This window comes from Coturnix japonica, chromosome 3, assembly GCF_001577835.2.
Source record: "Coturnix japonica isolate 7356 chromosome 3, Coturnix japonica 2.1, whole genome shotgun sequence".
NCBI lineage: Eukaryota > Metazoa > Chordata > Aves > Galliformes > Phasianidae > Coturnix > Coturnix japonica.
In genome coordinates, this window is record NC_029518.1 from 28952460 (window position 1) to 28972440 (window position 19981).

General features: G+C 41.5%; 1 protein-coding gene and 1 long non-coding RNA gene across 4 annotated transcripts in view; one reads left to right on the forward strand and one right to left on the reverse strand.

The window, feature by feature from the left end:
• Positions 1–102: 102 nt before the first annotated feature.
• On the forward strand, positions 103–19841 carry LOC107311311. The gene is made up of 5 exons (XR_001553985.2): positions 103–247; positions 3298–3411; positions 5090–5195; positions 12950–13070; positions 18114–19841. It is a non-coding gene; the product is annotated as an uncharacterized LOC107311311 (long non-coding RNA).
• The window catches only part of LOC107311309 (visual pigment-like receptor peropsin), a 37612-nt gene continuing 30695 nt past the window's right edge, over positions 13065–19981 (reverse strand). For all 3 annotated transcript variants that reach the window (XM_015857743.2, XM_015857742.2, XM_015857744.2), the window contains 3 exons: positions 19837–19941; positions 16429–16652; positions 13065–15785 (listed from right to left, as the gene is read on the reverse strand). In XM_015857743.2, the coding sequence (XP_015713229.1) occupies positions 15348–15785; positions 16429–16652; positions 19837–19941 (767 nt within the window). In that variant the 3' untranslated portion in view covers positions 13065–15347. The remainder of the gene's footprint in view (positions 15786–16428; positions 16653–19836; positions 19942–19981) is intronic.

Genomic DNA, 19981 nt, shown 5'->3' on the forward strand with positions numbered 1-19981 from the left:
GACCCTCTCATTGTCACGTGTAATGAAGAGCTGAAGAGTATCAAAACAAAATGCTGCAGTGGCCATTGGCCGTCTCTCTTTATCACAGTGTTTCCCAGCACTGCCGTCTGTGCTCTTTCCTGTCAGAACTCACTCCCAGCCACCCAAGAGCTGGCGACACAATGTGAGGGAGCAAGAGGTGAACCCTGCTGTGTGGTCCCACTTTGGTGCAGGGATTTGCGCAGGAAAGGATCTGCTCATGAAAGAGGTGAGTGTGCAGTCAGAAAGCCACTAGTTTGAAGACAATGGCTGTTGAACAGTATTGTCTAAGGGGTGGAAAAATGCTTGGTGTCAGTGTGCTTGTGCCTCCCACCATCAGTTCTAATCAGAGGACTTCATTTGAGTTTTCTGTTAACTGGTCATACTGTTTGCAGTGGTAGCTATGAAGTTTTGCCTATACTGTGGGGTTTTTTTGTTTGTTCAATTAAGGATTTTAGGTGCTATAATCTTTCTACTGCATGACATATACAGATATACAGAAATACATACATGTATATATACCTAATAAGTAAGGTTGAGGCATATCACAGCCTCACTCCCTCACAGCAGTAGCTCAGCTATTCAATTCAGTGAAACATTTTACCAAAATCACTGCTTTATTCTTTTCAAGCAGTCAGCACTGATACGTGGGGTGGCTTTGTTTTCACTGTAATATGAAGCTTGAAAGCAAAGGATGGGAGATCTCTGATCCTAGGGCTACTAGGGGGTTAACATTGTTTGGTTTTAGCTGCTTAAAGCACTTACATCTAAATTGACCTCAGGTAAATAAAATAACCAGTGTCCTGGAAGGCTTATATAAAGTACACTGATGTGTTTGTCTTGTGCTTGAGAAAGGTACGAAGGCTGAATTATGTATACTGGAGCTACTGCCAACATCAGAAACTTTAAATAATTAGAGCAACTGAGTAGCTCACATCTGTTTTTTCTTTTTATGAATGGAAAGACATCATGGAACAAGTGAATGCACAATGTTGGCTTGCCTGGTTTAAATAGATGGCGACCAAACTCATACAGTGTAAATTTGCTTCAGTGGGTGTTTCTCAGTGAAGATGGCAATGGTTATCTTTCCTGAGACTATAAAGAAACTGGATTCCATCAGTAAGCCCCAGGCTCCAAGTTCATTTGTACAATCCACAATGAAGTTGGAGACAAGAGATGCCTAAATCAGCCTTTTCAGGTATGACAGATGTTGTATTATTATGAGAATTTTCAAGTCCCCCACTCTGGGTCCCCTCCAGCAATCAGTGTGAAAATCTGCCTGGGACTTCGCTGTTCTGATGGGACAAGCTCAGAAACTGAGATTCACAGCAGTAAATGCGAAACAGATTCTAATATGATACTGATGCCTGAATGACTTGAGCCTCTCTTGAGTGGTAAAGCACTGCACAGGTTGCCCAGAAGAAATGTGAACTTCCCATCTGTGGAATCTTGGTGTTCAAGTCCAAGTTGGATGTGGTTCTGGGCAGCCTGGAGTAGTGGAAGGTGTCTCTGTCCCTGGCAGAGTGCTGGATCCATACAGCCTTTAAGGTATCTCCCAGTCTAAATCATTCTGTGATTCAAGGACTGTTAACCATTTTTGGAAATTTTTTATCTCATCCACCTCTACAGTAAGCAAAATAATCAAAAGACAAAAAATAAACTCAGGCCTGGACAGAAAATATTATGAGATGTTTGAGCAACTCAGAAATTAGTATTATCTTTAAAGAATGTTTGTATGCTTTGAGAGAGATGTAATATGTAGTGCATTAGTTATTGGTAAGCAGAAAATAATGGGACCAGGATGTCAGCTGGGTTTTCTTGTAGATCTTAGGCTGTAGCAGAAAAAAAACAATGCAATATTGCTTTCCTTTAATTATCTCAAGATCTGTCTCTGGAAGAGTAAAAGGAAAACAGACAGAAGATCCACTTATAATTGGGATGCAATAGAGAGTCACCAGTGCATCAAGAAATCTTCATTATTTAACCATGCTGACAAATCTATCCTTATCCCTACTTTCAATCCCCCATTTTGCCAGATTTATACCAGAGGCTGCCACAAATGCCTTATTAAAACTTAGCTGTTGTGAGCAGTGGGTGCCAGGGCTGGAACAGCACCCAGCACGTCTGGGGTCAGCAAATTCCCTGTGAAGCTGTACAAGAGGAGTTTGCAGACATAATAGCCTTTGAATCTGAAGGGTTGCAGCCAACTTTAAATGTTGTTGTGGTATGGAGGGTTTCTGTAATGTTTGCATCTCACCAGCCTGCTATCAGAAAGCAAACAGTCACTACAATGGAATCCCATTTAAAGGATCAGTTTTTCTGGCAGCGCTTCCAGTTATAGCAAACAAAAATGCATGGTAGCTGAACAGAACAGGTTTGCAAGAAGCCAAGCATATGGATTTTGTTCATCTCGAATCCAGTGTAGGTGGGGATTGAGTCTTCCCAGAATAAGTGGGATGTATTCTATAGCAGTACAACCTCATATAAAAACTGATTCAGTGGCATAAAGATCCTGGAATAAAGAGTAAAGTCATCTGTTTAGGAGAGCACTCTTTGTTAGTGAGAGGTTTCAGCTGAATTCAGTGCTGGACCCTGCAGGTGAGGATGACAGCTCTCTAAATACAAATGGCTTTTTCAGCATGCTTTCCCTATCCAAGTGTTTTCAGTGTGAGCCACGTGATGTCATTGGCACTGTTAATTCAGTTTGCCAAGAATACCAGGTCTCACTCTGGATCCTGGTGCCCCTAACCTTGGCAGTAAAGCTCAACCATTCACTGCAGATTGGGCCTGGAAAATGTAAAACCTGTAACAGTCTTCTATCTGTTCTTCCTGACTGTTTTCCCGATGTGTTTTCTGTTTACGCTCTGTAGGGCATCAGGTGTCAGTGCAAGTAGGTGCAGCCAGTAAAAGCCACTTCACAGTAGAAAGCTCATGGCTGCCTCCCAGAACCTGAATGCATCCCCTCTGTGGTGCCCTTATCCTTGTCTTCTCCAGCTTTGGCTCTCGGCACTGAAGACTATTCAAAATGCAGGTTTTTTTCTGGAGGCAGCATGCAGAAATCATACTGCTGCTCTGGCACGCCGAAGTGTTCAAACATGCAGCAGGGCCAGAACTGCCAGTGTGTTTAATGGGTAGATTAATGTATTTGCTTTGCTTATATGCATCTTTCAAAATGGGTATTTGCCAGAGTTCATGAAAAGCCCCTCTGCATGCAGCCCCTGTGCAAAGGCTCAGCATGTAGGGGCTGAAATCACTGTTACTAGTCTTGTGGCTGTTCAGTTCCTTCCAGGGTCTCCCTGCCTCTGAAGACTGCTGGACTGGTGGAGGTCCATTTGCTTTCTAGAAGACAGAATTTCCAGAAGGAACTCATCTGGTGGATGGGGGCATTGGTTGGTAAGTCCACGTTCCTGAGTGGGAAGGTAGAGGGAGATCAGCCTGGGGAGCTCCCTCACCTTTTGTATGGTGCTGCATCCATATAAACCTCTTACTGTGTGGATCCAGGTGCTGGCAACACCTTCCTTGAGGAATGGTATGCGTTATGGAGACAGACTGTCTTGTGTTTCAGCAAGGTGGAACTCAGCTGGGAAGGAGACAGCTTACGGGGTCCTGGGGACTGGGGGAGAAGGCAAAGGCAGAGGAGAAGTGGGAGGGGTATGGAGCAGGGGGAGGATTCTGGAGGATTAGAGCCCCAAAGGGTCCGTGTGACATGGATACAAGGAGGGTTTGGAGGGATGAAAGAGCTACCCTCAGCATGTGGACTCTATGGACTGGCAGAAACACTTGCATTTGCCTTCCCTTCTTCCCTTCCCTGCCCCACCTCTCTCAGCTGAAGCAGGGTGGGAGAGATGGTGTTATGGTTCTTCTGCTAAGGTTCTCATTGCCTCAGTAAATATTGAAGATCTGGACTACTGTTGGTCACTGAAACACATTCAGATTTTTTTGGTGGGGTGTTTGAACCAGCCTGACACTGGAAATGCTGTTTGTTGTCCACCCAGGGCAGGGCTGAAGGCAGGAAAATTAGACTTCTTCCCTGTGCTCTGGGTATTTGCTGCTAAGTGTTTATTCCAATACATGTGCAAACAGGTCAGGTCTGGGGAGTGCAGGCTCAATACGGAGGAAGAACCTCTGTGACTCTTTTTGCTGCTCTTTTGCATACCACTGATATTTTTCTGCCTGTACAGACACAATTCCTTATTCCTTGCTTCCTAAGGACCAAGGTGATAGAAATATTTGCTACCCAGCATGAATGTGAAGTGAGCACTGTTCATGCCCCAACAGCTGGTCTCCTTCAGCACGCGGTCTCAGTCAGCTGCTCAGTACATTAGCACAGTGTTCATGAACAACCTCCCTTTTTCTACCATTTATCTAAGCACCAAGTTGCTTGGGGCATTTCCAGCCCTATAGAGCAACGGGGTGTGCCACAAGGGACAAAAGATATAAACATGAATTTCCACAGTGCCAGCCTGCATCTGTGCTTTCTGTAAGTCTGTAATTTCTCATGATTCTTTTAAAGTTAAAAAAGCAGAAAACAGACAGTATGCATAAATATCACTCCATGCTGTAGCAATTCAGTTAATTATAAACTCGGTGATGTAGAAATAGAATGGCAAAGAAGAGTCATGTCTCTTTCTTCAATGATGCCTTAAAGGCTGCAGAAGGATTCAATGCAATTTTAAATCCTTTGAAATCAAGCCTTGAGAAGAAAGGATGCTGTCTTGTTGTATTTAAAAAGAAAAAAAGTGAACTTTAAAATCTTATTAGGAAAAGAAATCTCTGAATAAGCTCTGTCCTCTGTTCCCTGCTTCCATTACCACAACTATATAGTATAAGGTAAGCTGTGTGTTTTGATCCTCAAATTAAGTAAATTATGTCTAATAAATTGCTGTGTCCCAAGCATAGTTAAGCTGGCAATACTATGTGCGCTCTTTTAATTGCCAGCATCAAATCTCCATGAGAACTGCAAAAGAAAAACCTCCACATTTCTGAGAATTCTAATATTTTGGTGTTCTTTATATTATGAAAAATACTGTCAGCTCTTTCAAGCTTCAATAACTGACACTTCTCACCTTAGGTTCTCAAGGCCCTTTGCAAAGAAAGGCAAACAATGAAAGAATGTGAAAAATGCTTTTGGGAGAGAGAAAATTACACTCCTTTCAAAATACCCGAAGGAAAGAAAGGTAAGTGGCATCTACAGAGAGAAATCTGAGAAGCACAGTGCTCACAGAACAGAGCTTGGAAATGGTGTTTGAATGACAGAAGATGCAGATGAGCACAGATACCTACAGAAAACCCTGGAACCTGTTTCTCAGGGCTCTTTCCACTCAAAGCAGGTGGACATAACAGAGAGGTTACTGCCCACAGCTGTTCGCTGCCAGCCCACCTGCCAGCCCCAGCTGGCCTGATCCATCCATACCATAATAGGGCCAGCCCCAGATGGAGCTTGTGGAACAGGGTCTTGGTTTCTTTTCATTGATGAGGGCTCATCTGCATCAAGATGACTCAGAAGGTGATGTTGAAACATGGTGGTTTCTGTCTGAAAAGGTAGGAATTGGCGTGGAAGTTTATTATTATTTTAAATCTATAAATGAAAAAGAATCATAGACAGGTTCATGGGGTTTCATTGCCTCGTGAGAGGTTTGTGTGTGATTTTTATGTATTCTTGAGAGAACTGGGGCACTGCAAATATGTGCTGCAGAGGGGAAGGAAGGTGCTCGGGACTCAGCAAAAGGAGGATGATTCATGTTGCTCTTTGATATTATCCTACATGCTCAGATCTGTGCTTGGAGCACAGCTTGCAAAATGCTGGTAGGAGGGCCAGAGAGGGTCAGAGGAAAGGAGGGTGGATGAGGCATCTGTTGCCTTTGTTTTGCTGAGTGTGTCCAGATCCTAGTTCAGCTTCTGCACTTTCTCCCACCAGCCGAGAAGTACAAAGCTGGTTTAAAATATCTGTTGTGAACTTACTGTAGGCTGTTATGTTCTGGTAATGGTTTCTATGAGTCTATTCCCATCAAGTGAAAAAGTAGTTATGATCAGTGAGAGATGTGGATTGCGTGTTGCGCTTGTCTAATGTAGTTGTGGTGGGAACACGAAAGTCAATCCTGATTTGGGCTATTGTAAGAGAAGGAGGCATGTGGCCTGTGGAGATCTGTGCAATGTTATGTTCCTCTCCTCGGTGAGCTAATAAAGGACAAAAGCAAGCTGTGTCAGCTGTGATGTTAAATATTATGCGCTATCCTATGTTACAGCTCACTGAGCTCTTTGGCTGTTTGCTTTGGTTCAGTGGTGTGGGTAGAGCTGCTGCTGATGGTGTGCTAACAGCCCAAATGAGTTGTAAATACTCACTGTTGAGGCCACTGGTGCATCGTGCAATGGGTCTGTATTCAGCCCCAGCCGTGTTTGCTGAATGCCCCTTTCAGTGCCTCCTCTATACGTGGGGCTTTATGCCATTGAGCCATCTTTGCTGTGGATTGGGACAATCTGCGTTTTTACTCTGCATTGATACTTACAGAGATTTCGGCATAAAGGAATTTGGATGCCAAAATCTTTGTCTCCTTTGTGCCACTGTATGGGAAAGTCTGTGAAGAAACCCGTGAGTGCTGATAATTTCCATCCAGCCATTTTTGGCCATTTAAGCAGATTTTGAGTTTAGGGGGTGACTATTACATCTTTAAGATTCTGCTGCTCTAAAGTGGATTTCTGTGCCTTACATAAAACTCATGCTTCATAGACCAGTCTAGACTGAGGTAAAATAGATAAATCCAATCTTTTATAAAATTCAGGAAATTTAAGAGTGTTCCTGGCCCCACTGATAGAGCTTCGGGGTACTTTGCCAGAGCACACTTGGCATCAAACAGAGCTTGCAATGGCAATTTGAGAATACATATGCTGTTCTCAAATATAAATGCAACATCAACTGATGACAACACTCCTTCTCTGGAAGAGAATGAATAAAGTATCTGTAAGATAAGTAGATCAATTTCCAATTACTATGGAGGCGGAGCAGTTTGACAAACTGTATTTAGTTATGGGAAGTTTTTAGTCAGCTCCCAGATAACTTAGTTTCACACACCTGAGGTTAGGCTTCCTAAAGGTGATAAAGTCAAAGGAATTAAAATTAGGTTGATGTTTGAGGGATGCCAGAAGTGAAAGTCAACAGACAAATGAACTTCAAAAGGAAACTGAGTACTGCCCTCTGCACACGTGGTTTTTGCATTGTCACATTAGCTTTTCTACAAGGATGGTACGTGTACACAACACCTAAACAAGAGCTGTTCTGCAGAAAATGGGTGGTCAGGAGGTCCATGAAATTAATAGCACCTAGAACTGAGGACAGTGATGCTAGTTTTCAGATCTCTCTCTCTCCCCCTCTCTCTTTTTTTCTTCTTACACGTTTTTGAAGTGGTGTCTTTGGTACCAGTTTTATTTATAGGAAACTGTGACAGTGCAAGTGAATCTCCAGGTGGAGAGTTGCTATGAAGAAGTTTCTAGGAACTAGTGATTCTTAGGCTAGTATTTCAGATGAGGTTTTCAGCATCATCGTCTCTACCATCAACTGACATATAGAGTAGAAATAAACAGGTTTTATCAAAAGGGCTTCCTGAGAACACATCAGTGGGTTGGCAGACATGGTGTATTTGTGTTTCATGAGCTTCTGTGCCACACTGTTGGAAAGTATCATAGGATCACTAAGGTTGGAAAAGACCGCTAAGATCGTCTAGTCCAGCCATCAATCCATATTTACCATTCCCAATAACTATGTCCCTCAGTGCCACAACTACACATTTCCTGATCAGATCCAGGGATGGTGACTCTACCACCTCTGTGGGCAGCCTGTTCCAATGCCTCTGGAGAAGAAATTCATCCTAATATCCAACCTGAGCCTCTCCTGGTGCAATCTGAGGCCATTACCTCCCATCCTCCAGCTGTTGCCAAGGAGAAGAGACTGATTCTTATCTCACTACAGCTTCTTTTCAGTCAGGAGTAAAGAGTGGTAAGGCTTCCTGTGAGTCTCCTCTTCTCCAGACTAAACAATCCCCAAACCTCTTGCTGTGACCAAAGAGTAGGACCCAGCACTTTGTCTTGTTGAACCTGGTCATGTTTTAAAGCTGTGGTGACTGTGAACATTGCAGCAGTACTGTTATGCAGGGATAGGGGGATTTGCCCCTGGATTTGCAAAGGATAATGTTTGTGATGGCTCTTTCTGAGTGAAAGCTGGGGTGGTGGGGTTTGCTACAGTCACATGGCTTAATCACAAGGTTTTACACAGTAAGGGTCAGTACTTTGGTAGTGGTTTAAGGAATGTGGGCTGGAGCCCTGAATTTTCATCATTGCACGGGGGCAGAGGAATTAGCGCTCTTTCTCCCTCTCTCTCAGTGACATTTAGGGATTTCTTGAGCTGAATACCATTACTGAACACAACATTTCAGATGAATAGACCTACACAGATAGTGCACTGCTCCAACATGGATAACTGCTAACGCTCCTCAATCTCCCCTTTCCCGCCCCCCTCAGCCTAAGCACAAACACTCATTTCAGAGACAAAGATGCACTCTTCAATCACTTCTGACATTTCTTTGTTGCTGCCTAATGAAGGCTGGTTGATGGGCTATGTAGAAGGGTTATATAAGCATTTGCTGAGCCTACATTGTAGGATCATAAGTGGGCAGCAGTTGCAAATGTTAGCATTTGTCTCTGGAGTTTCTTTAATCACAAGCCTAAAAGCCATCATGGTTCAGGGGGCCTTATCCCCACTACCAGGGGACATTTCACTGAGTACCAGTGAAATGTCATAGTACAGAGGGGACTGCAGGGCTCGAAGAGTAGCCATGCTGCTGTCCCTGCCATGCTCAGATGGAATGCAAGAGGACTTAATCCTTGCTGGCTTTATCCAGATGACAAAAGATGGCCACCAGAGGCTGAATGCTTGCTTGTTGTTACTGTGGGTCCATTCTCCCATCCTCTTTTTGCAACAAATGATAAGGTTCTTAGAGATGACTGAAGCATATCATCTTCATTTAAAAACCTGTGGGATCCTAGATCTGATTGACCACAGAAATAAATGCTTTCTGTTGCCCTGACTCCTGTGGTCTGGCAGTAGCTCCCTCAAGTTGTAGGGTGATATAGATCTCATCTCTGGATCTGAAATGTAAGCTTTAAAATTATTGAACTGATCATTAATCTGGAACAATTTTGCCTGAAATAACATTTGGGGTTGTTTCTGTATGTGAGTACCTTTCAGTAAGCATAGCTGAACACTGGATTGTTGTGTAACATGATGAGAATCCAGTACTAGGAAAAATCCATTTTCCACTCCCTTTAAATCCACACATGTGATAAATGCTGCCTCAGGAATTATCTAGCTTGCTCTTGGGTAAGTTAGCTTCGCTCATTTCATGCGGCAAGTTCCTCACAGTGTAAAGTATTATGCAAATCCATAAAGTTTCTCTTGCTTTCCCATGTAAATATAGTATGATACTGTAGTGGAAATGCTGTCATGGCTCAAACCAATGACTGAGCAGCTGGTGGGAAAGCAGGGCCAACTTGGGAGCTCAGGTGCATGCAGTGCAGCTGTGTGACTGGAAGGGGTGGATCCTGGCTCCACCTCAAGGAGGTGGACCTCCTTTAAGGGTAGGCAGTGGAGGCGAGGGTGTCTTGCTGGAGATCCTTGACTACCTGAGGCCTTCTGACGGTAAACGAATCTTCCTTTGTTTCTTTATCCATCAGTGCTGCACTTGGGCTTGTCCTTTATTTGCTGCATCCAATGATTTTGCCACCCTGCTGTTACTGCTGTACTTACCATAACATTATAGTGTTACAGATACAAATCCCTTTTCTGGTGTGTGGCAAGGGTTTGCCAGGTCACATTACTGAGATCTGCTTGTGCTCTTGTTTGTACTGCTGAACATCATTCTTGATTTAATATTTCTGTACGCAAATACTATGATAACTATAGGCCACAGGCACCTATTTCTTGAGGGACTTGCACTGACCTCGCTCTGAATCCAGCAGAAGTGCCTCTAGCCACGTGTGCACCCTCTGTGATCATCTGAACTTTGTTCAAACAGTAGCTCATTGCAGTGGTCAGGCAGACTGGAGTAGTGTCAAAGTCTATTGGAGGCTGTCATATTATCAGCAAGGTGGAGGGGGCTACTGAAGTCATCTCCAAGTCCTTCCACTTCTGTTTTACTAGGATATGTCCTATTACGTAATTAAATGCAATGCTATGTGTTTGTTGTCCCCAGGGGGCTTATGTCTCATTCACTGAGCAATGAAGTTGATGATTATTGACACACACAGCTGGTAGATGTTTGTTTTTAATTTTTATTATTTCATTTTATTATTTGAATCTTTTATTATTATTATTCCTTTCCATTTAGTAAATTTCTGACATCCTTTGAATCTTTAATTTATTCTTGTTTTTCTCCTTCACATCAAGCATAATATATTCTTGCCACTCTTTTACAATAAACTATTGTTATATAGGCAGATTGCCTATATAAAATAGCAAACAAGCTTCAGGGATGTACTAAATAGATATTCTATAGTCAAAACTGTAGTTAAAAGCATAGGTCAAAAAGTAAGTTGCTGTTTTCTACTGCAGTCAGTGCAATCTAGATACCCACATTCAGACCTTGAGAGTTATATTAGACTGTGCCTACTTGATCAAGCTTTACAAGAGGCATCCAGGTATTGCAGGACTAATGTACATCTGTGTCCAGTAGTATTTATGCTCTGCTCTTCTGGAGAAGATCATGATTCCATCTTTCTCTGTAATCACCTGAAAGCAGGAATATGTACTAACTATGAGGCCCCTAGAGCCATTTTATATCCCTGATTGCAGCTTTTCTGTCTTGTGTAGGTCATCAATTATGAAGGAATGGGGGTATGACTACTGTAGGGTCTTTACATTGTGCAAAAATGGAGCACTTCAGACCATGTAGTAGACACAGGCCTGTTTGACCCTGCAGGCATCTTTGCTTTGGCCCTCAGAGCTCCCAAAGGATTTTCAGAAGTCCTTTTGCATTTGTTGATTTACCGAAAAGTTCAAGAATCCAAGCTTTTGGCAATCTAAGAGGGAGCATTGCAAGAGAACCTGACCTGCTAAGCTAACTTACAGTGTTTAGTTATACAGATAGTTGAAAGTACAGGTGCTGTAGCATCACACACCCTTTTCATTATTGCCCAGGGATGTGAGCATTCACAGGGCAGAAGAATCTGGTTCTGTTCAAGCACTAACCTTGGGAAATGATCTTCTCTCTGTCCATCACTTCTATGGGTAGGACTTGCTCAGATGGGCACAGTCTGTATCCCCCTTATCTAGTCAGTCTTTGAGGCAAAAAGTGAAGAGTTCTTTGGGGTAGAAAGAGATCCTGCAAGAGTGTGCAATCCTTAGTAAGTTCATACTATAGTAAAGTCATTGTATTCATAGGGATGAAGGTAGGTGTCCTGTTTTCTAGTCTCTGTTACATGAAATGCTTTACATGAGTCATTAGATAAAAAGGTATAAATATCACTGAGAACAGGGACTGGCTTGCAGTATGCTGTCCCTCCAACTACACACTCCCGTTATTCATATTACCATTAGAAATGTCGATGCTATAAAGAAATGTTGCTATGTACTTCAATGTGCTGACACATAGAGGGATTTTCAGCTTGGCAACTATGTCAGCAGGGAAAATGCGAGCCCTAAAGGTTTTCTTGGCATAAACAAACAAATGATAGCTTTGTTTTTGTTTTCTTTTAATCAAATCAGAAGCAACTGTTTTTATGTGAGGAAACTGAACATCAGTAATACTGGCTTAACTTCATTGCTTGAGGTATGTACCCCAGGTAAAATGGTTGTGTTGGTAATAGGGAGCTATCTGCTAAGTATTGATGACTGCATTGATTATGGTGTAATATTGGTATGCTGAATATTATGAATAACATAGACGATAAGAACTAAGTAAGAGCTGAATTTTGATACATATGTAAAAAGTTAATTAAATGTGTAGCCATTACGAATTTACCTGCTCGAGTGTATGAATGAATAACTATTCAGAAAGGTTAAGCTATGTTTGGAAATGAAAACATAGAGGGTGGCTTTTTGCAGTGACTTTAGCTGTGCTGTGGTTTTTGCCAAAGAGTACAGAGATAGATGGATAACAAATAGCTAGCAGGGTTTGCTGGATGGTTTCTTTGCATCTAGCAGTGAGAGAGAACAAATGGATATCTCAAATCCTGCTGAAACAAGCCAGTAAATGCTGAGAGCATCCTTGGAAATGATAGGATTGCTTGTACTAGCATATTCAAAACAAGCACGGTACTTCTAAACAGAGATCTCAGAAGCAGGCATTTGCTTCAGTGAGGGGCTGTGGGGACCTCCCTTTAAAGACCGTCTTGGCTGGGAGCATTCAAAGCTGCAATTTATTTGGAGCATCATCATCACCACAGCATCATTCATGACAACAGCCCTCTTGCATCTCTCCTGGCAAAATTCATCCACTGTAAAAGAAAATCCAAGGTTTGGCAAGCAGTAGGGTTGGCAGGGAAATAATTTGACTCTAGGCTTCTGTATGCCTTTACACTGTACTTCCTTGTTGCTGACTAAAAGGCATAAAGAAGCATAAGGAACAGAGCCTAGGACTCTGTCACACCCCTTCTGTACACCCAAGTTGTGTTTCCCCTTGCTGGTGCTCTCAACCTCTGCACTCTTTGAGGCTCTCTGAGGTCAGTGATATGGGTTCAGTGAGCAGAAGAGCAGGGCCAAGCCTTGTCCAGGTAAGTGTGTGACCAGAGATAAGGGGAAGAAATACAAAACTGGAAAGCAGGGTGGAGGCCAACTGTTATACAGTTTGATGTATATGGATTTGCACACTTGAAACCTTGAAGTGTATCTACTTACCTGCACTTGAACACTAACTGGTTCTGGATGTTTTTTTCCTGTCTTCAGGTGCTTGTGGGTATCTTGCGTGCAGCTACAGAACACGGATGCTTGAGGGCTGGAAGCATAACAACCTGAGTAACTCCGGTGACAAATGTGCTGTTACATGGCCTGGAGCACAGGAGCACAGGTCAGTGCCTGCAAAGGCATCCATCCTCTTTCTTTTCCCCCAAATAACCTGCAAAACCAGATGTTCTGCACTGCAGTCATGAAGTCTTGTGGTACTACCATGTATCCGTCTACAAGGACTGTAGCCTCAGGCATGGCAAATATGAGATCTGTACTGTTCAGTCAAGGCTTTTGTTGCATTGGCAGTTTCTAGTTGTTTTTGGGCAGGTATGTGTCCTGAAGCTATTGACCCCTCTCTTCCTAGCACGTCTTCTTCCCCTCTTATGTTGCTTCACTCTGGTTCATGCATCTTATTCCTGTCTCTCCCTTGCTGCTGTGTGCACGTGTAATAGCACATATGCTTTCTGGAAACATCCATAAATTAGCAGAAATGGTGATTAAATGCTAACCAGTTGTCTGTGGCTACTTGCCAATGCTTGGAGTGGCTGTTGCTGTGGGTACCTCTGTGAACTGCACCCAAAGGGATGCGTGGCACTCCTCCTGAAGTGACTTCTGGGTGTGTGCAGCAGTGGCTAAGCTCAGTCCAGTGGGGCTGCCAAGGAGGATTTGGGGTTAGACATAGAAGCTTTTAAAACCATGTGCCAGCTTTTGCTGGCCTAGACTGCCTTCATCCAGCTGTGACAGGGGTTTGCCTTAAACGGCTTCATCTGTTTCTTCAGTTATAGCATGCACTTTTATCTGGAAGTCAACAGTTTACTTATTTGCTTTTAATTATTGACAGTAATGAAATAGCACCCGTATCTCAAAATTTTCCACAGGGATGAATATTCTTGTAGTTCAAATCTGTGGCTGTGAAAGGAAACAGTTCCCAACTGTTGCTTAAAATGTTTATTTCTTTTTAACTTCAAAACACAAGTGCTTTTCTCAAAACAAATAGAGTAATGGAGGAGATGAAGGTGGGCTCACTTTGATTTTTCCAAATGTGTTTCTTGGGGAAGTTACAAACTGTTGGAAAACAACTATATCTGAGCATACGCTCAACATGAAAGATTCCACAAAGTCATAAATATCAATGAGGTTAGCAACAAATCATTTAATAATTTTTCTTCCCCCACCCTTGCTTAGCATGAAAATGGCACTGATTGAACCCACAGAATTTCCAGGATTAATACAAAGATGTTGTGATGGAAATCTGTGTGCTCAGTTAATTACTAAGATGGGGAATTATGAACATGTGGTTCCTTACTTTCATTCTGTGAAATTAAATTGATGGAATAATTGGGTGTTATAGTGTCAGGTATTCTCACTGCTGATTTAATCCTGTAGTGTTGCTGTTTAAATTTCTATCCTTTGTTTCTACATTTTTGCATTTATCTAAAAGTCTTCTTTTATTTTTATTTTTTTGTCCATAGTAGGTAAGTACAAAAACTTTATTTAACAGCAGCAGTGAATTGTTGTCAGTTTGTATTTTGTAAATAGCACTGATGCCATACTTTTTCGATACTCTTATTGTCTTACTCTTACTGTCATGTGTTTCGTTGGCTGCAAAACATCTCATGTTCCACCTTAATGGTCATTTAGTAAAGCAGTTGAGATAGAGAGAAACATCAGGAAAGTTAAAGCCAGCTTTTGGGCATGTGCACGCTACAGCCAGGCCCTGCTCACTGGAAATGTCAGGGAAGATGGAAATAATTCTGGAAACAAACAAGGAAAAGTATAAAGTCTCTGTTAAATCTACAGCAACTACAAAATACCTAGACCTACAGCTCCTAGCACTTGCGTAGACACATGTAGAGTTGGGTGTGCACAGGCAGTCTGATGCATACCCATGTGGGCATAGCAATTCTACTCCTGTAGGGAAGGAGCAGCTGTGCCTACCAGCTTGCAGAACTAGAGCAGCAGTTCCATAGCAATCTCAGGAGGATCCATCTTCTCCTATGGGTGGGGACTGTGCTACACCACAGAGCTAAAGAGAGCCACTATGGTTGGGATTGCTGAAAAGTAGAAAATAGATTTGGAAATGTAATCTGATGATAAAATTGAATAGGAGCATACTAGTTTTTTGGTTTTGTTTTTTGCTAGCTAATGCTTGTTCTTTCATATTTGTGAAAATTGAATGTTTCGAGCACTGTGTGTGCTGGTCATAATGTAATATGTTTTGTAGCATTTTGTACCTATACAGAAGGAAAATATTTGTCATCTGATTTGCTTGAGTTGTTGCGTAGTTGTCAGTGCTATAGCAAGAAATGGATGGATTGGGAGTTGAGATATCACTTAGTGATCTGAAGAGGGTTTTCCTGGACACAAAGTGGGTGCATTTGTGAAGTGGCCACAAAACTTACAGTCTATCACACTCAATGTCAGGGTTGTTAGATGGTGTATCAAGAATACCAAAATATTCTTCCCTGTTTGCTGGAGGTGGGGTGTTGGTTGGACTTCCCACACCAGAATCTGGGCTTGGTGCAGGATGCATTTCTGCTGCATACTTCTCTTCTTTCTGAGAAGGTTCTTGTTTTTGCTTGAGGTTCTTGAAACGTTTGAGCTTCACTGGGTCCTTGGCTTCCTTGGCACAATGGAACAAGATAAAAATGTCCCTCCGAAATTTGGAGCTCATTCCAAAGTAGATAATAGGATTGTAGAAACTGGCAGACTTAGCAAACAAACTGGCAAGGATGCTGGTAAGGTTGGGCACAGGGTGACCATACGCAGACCATATAGAGATGACAGCATATGGTGACCATGCAATAATGAAGGCTGTGCAAATAACAATAGAGACCTAGAAGACGGAAGGAAAACAGCCTTAAATCTATTCTAGAAGACTAAATCAGAGGTGAAATAAAGTGGGGGAAAAAATAGCTCAGAAACTGATCTAGAAGGGAAACATTCAGGTTCTCCTGAATATATGGCTTATAGGACTGCACAGAGAAGCAAAAGCTGTTCTTTGATAGCACTAGCCATGCCTAGAAGCTATATATCTCATTTGGCATGAGGTATGCATGAGCAGTGCCTTATCTAATGGAACAAAAACAGCTGCAATTCCCTGCAGGTTTTTATGAATTTAGGAGGTTTGGTGTAGATTTCAATCTAGGATAAGTAAATCCAAAGCTCCCCTGTAACTTCTGTGCATTCTCAAAAGTAACATCTCTTCTGAAAGAGAATATGCCAAACCAAACTTCTGTTTTTGTGTTGTATGACCTGTTCTAATTATATTTACTTTTCTCTTGTGATGTAGCTACAATTATTAAGCAACCAAGGGAGTTCTAAACAATCCATGTGCTCACTGAGTTCAGACTCAGTAGCGATTACAAAGAAATTGAATATGGGTTACAGGTTTTGTTCACATCTGACCAAGTTAAGAGCAATTTTTGGACAGAGAGATTTCACTGAGATAAATCCCACAATGTGAATCCCAGACTTACCCTGGTGACATCGCGCTCCATTCTCCTCTGTCTGTCTGTAGGATCACTGAGTCCTGTTAATGCATGGCTTAATTTGACAGTATTGATAATTGAGACGTATGAGAAGACCATGACTGTTACAGGTAGGAAGAAACAGCAGATAAAAATGGAGACAATATAGGACTTGTAGATTGTAGAGAAGTTGGCCTTTGCCCAATCTATCTCACATGTTCCATACATGCGATCTAGAAAACAAAGGTAGGTTGGTTAGCGTTTTTAGAGCATTTATCTGTCTTTGTATGATTAATTTATCTTGTTTAATGCTGTATTTTGCATCTTTTGAGCAATAAACACTTTTCTGGTTTAGCAATTTTTCAATTACTTCTATAGACCATTGCAATTTTAATGCACACTATCATTCTGCCTTATTTAGATTTCCAGTGTAAATCTGTAACTTACAAACTGTTGTTTCAGGGCAGGAAATTGTGACATTTCACTAGAAAATGGGTGTTCATTTAGTGTGTTGATATTGAAGAATGTTATCTTTTGTTATTTGGCATATTCTTCTGCAAGGTAACTTTCTAAGGCGAGTGCTGTAGCAGCATAACAAGTAATTGTAAAGATACAGTATGCTGCATGTAAGTCATCACATAGCTAAGTAAGTAAGAAATAAGTGTTGAGTGGTTGTTTAATGTTCTTAAATAGATGTAATAAGGCAGTTAAAATTTTATTGCAGTGGGAGAAATGAAAGCAAATAGGGAACACGAGAAAATGAAGTATATAAATGCTTAGCAAAACGTTTCATGTCTTTCTAAATGGAAAGCAACTACAAAGAAGCTGCAAGCTCTTAAAAACAATGTCAGGCAAACGGCAGGATCTTCAACTAGTGGGATTTAGAAAAGGACAGTAGCTGATCAGATAGCTAGGGAGAAGGCAATGGGAATAAAGAGCTGTCTTTGCTTAAATGCTTTTTATGAATAACAGTTGGCTTATCTAGTCTCTTTGATGTGTTTGTAAATGTGTCCTGACAGAAAAGTTCAGTTTGAAAGCATCAAGGATTTCCTGTAGTTTATGAATTGTGGATTTTTGTTTGCAGAGGGAAGGCTGTTTTTTCCTTTTATTTTTTTCATTCCCCCCTGTCCCCCCCCAAGTGCCATGGAAAGAGACTGAATTATTTATTAATTGAAGTATGAACAAAAAATACAGAAGTCAGGTATTAACAGGTCCTGGAAATGTGATACAGGTGAAGCCTGTATGATTTAATAACAGCTTTCTCACTGACATTGACTGATATGGGAGTTTTTTTTTTTTTTCCTGCAGAGTTAATTCCTCATGGGTGATGGGAGTTTCAGATAGAATAAATTAAAGGAGCAAAAGATTAAAATCTCTTTTGAGTCTCATCAAAAAGAGCTTGATATTTTTAACACCAAAAGCTTTAGGCAGTGCTTTCTGGCTGTGCTCAGTAATAGAAACATCTTTATTTATTTATTTATTGGTTTGGTCTCCTTTGCCTTTCTTTTTCATCAATAGATTGCAAGATATGACTCAAAAAGATAACCATCACTTCTGACTGACTTAATTCTTGATTTCTGGCTCATGAAAACTTTTGACTGAAAAAGTCAAATAAAGCATCTTCCCAATGAAATGAAAATCCTGCAGATTTATTTTGTGTCAGAATTGAGAGCTGTGTTTCCCTTTCTCTGCAGGAGCACCAGCAAGTGGCATTTCCAAAAGTCAGTGGGGGCCTGGGGACCTCTGCAGCTGCTGTGCTGAAGTGACAGGTAGGAAGTCGTGCTGTGGTCGGCTGTCACTATCATGCTTGGCTGCCAGACCTGCCATTGCTGGGCTCTTAGGTCTTCAGGGGTCTCTCTATGGAAAATGTGTTCAGAGTCAAATAAACCAGGAATTTGAAACAGCTGTGATTCTCAGCAGGGAGAAGCACTGAAAGAAGCTGTCTTGAAGACTTGTTAGGAAGCTGAATCCAAATTTCCAGCAGGAGCCAGAGGGGGCATTTGGATGCCCTTACAGGGGGTCCATGGATCCAAATTAAGGCCAAAAAGGGATATAAGAAAACATTCTACAGAAGAAGAGCTAGTTGGATTCTTGTACATACAAAAGTCAAAGTTGCTAGGAAATGCAAAATGCAAAGCAAATGACAAATCCAGACCACCCAATTTCTAAGACATACCTAGAGTGCAAGAAACATTACATAAAATTAGAACAGCTGTCCTGTCTCAAACAGCAGGTTCACTGGGCCTAGTACTCTGATAACAGCTTGGTTTGGGAAAAGGACCTCAAGGTTCTTAGAATTTGTTTAACTCCCACATTCATCCTTCAAAGGTACAGAAATACCTCAAAGCTTACATACTTAATATTTGCATGCTGTAGTACTGTTTTTAGTCTTTTCTGAACACTTGCCCTGGCCCTAAACTTCTCTCTAGCACTTGATCTCGGAGTCTCTTAGCCTTAGTTTCCAGCTATTGCTGACTTTATTTATTTCTTCATTCTACAACCTCTTTTTAGCCACAACGGAGACCTAGGATTTCACATTTTAATCTGTGTTCTGATTATACCTCAGTTTCTCCCCATTTGTCCAGCTCTGAGCATTCTGCTTATGATTTCATAGCCCTATAAAACCTAGATCCATGTTTTGTTTTTTACAGTGGGTAAACGCTATTTTAAATGCACTGAAGCTAGGGGTGTTTTTATTTGTCTTCTCCCCCAGATGTTTGGTTTCTTACTTAAGGTGCTTTAGCTCTGAAATTACTGTATTGGTTTGTTTAGAGACTTAATTTGAGACAATTTCTCAACTGGTTCCCATTATGAATTTTTCTAGTGTGTGAATGGCCCTTAGCCTTTGAATTACCTCAGCATTCGCTAATCAAATTTTTCTCTACTTTTTTGTTTTCCTATTTTTTTTTCTCTATGGCCTTATCTTACACCCTCATCACTTCTCTGATTGACTGACACCCTTTTCATCCTCTGCTGTGTTAGTTTTCTTACTTGCATTGAAATGTTTCACCAGATCTTTCTGGCTTGCCTTACTGTATTTTCAAGTTTAACTTGCTGGAACTTGAATTATTTTCTAGCTTCCTAATCTTGACAGATTGTGAAGGATGTGTTTTGATAATTTCCTTTATCTCATTGCTTAACCATGCCAAATATTTCTAGCCCTATTTCCCCTCCTCCCCCCCCTCAAAGTTAATACACATTTGATCTAAGTATTTCCTGTAATATCTTCAAGAAATATCTTTATAGCTGACACCAAAGCAGGCAATGGCTGCACATCCATCTTACCTGATGAATGATTTTTCTCAGTTCTACTCCTAATCAATCGAGTTTATCACAAACAGGAGGAAGACAAGTAAGTATCTTAGATCAGTTCAGTGGAGAGGTGCCAAAGAAATACAACTGAAAGATACCTGTTACCTGTATAGCTGCCCCAGCCGAGCAGTGGAGCTGCTGACCAGAAAAAGGCTGCTAGCCAGATGAGGACCATAGCCACTGTCATACTGTTGTTGCTGATACAGTGAGCTGCAATGAGATGATTTAACCAGAAAACAATACTGAAGAA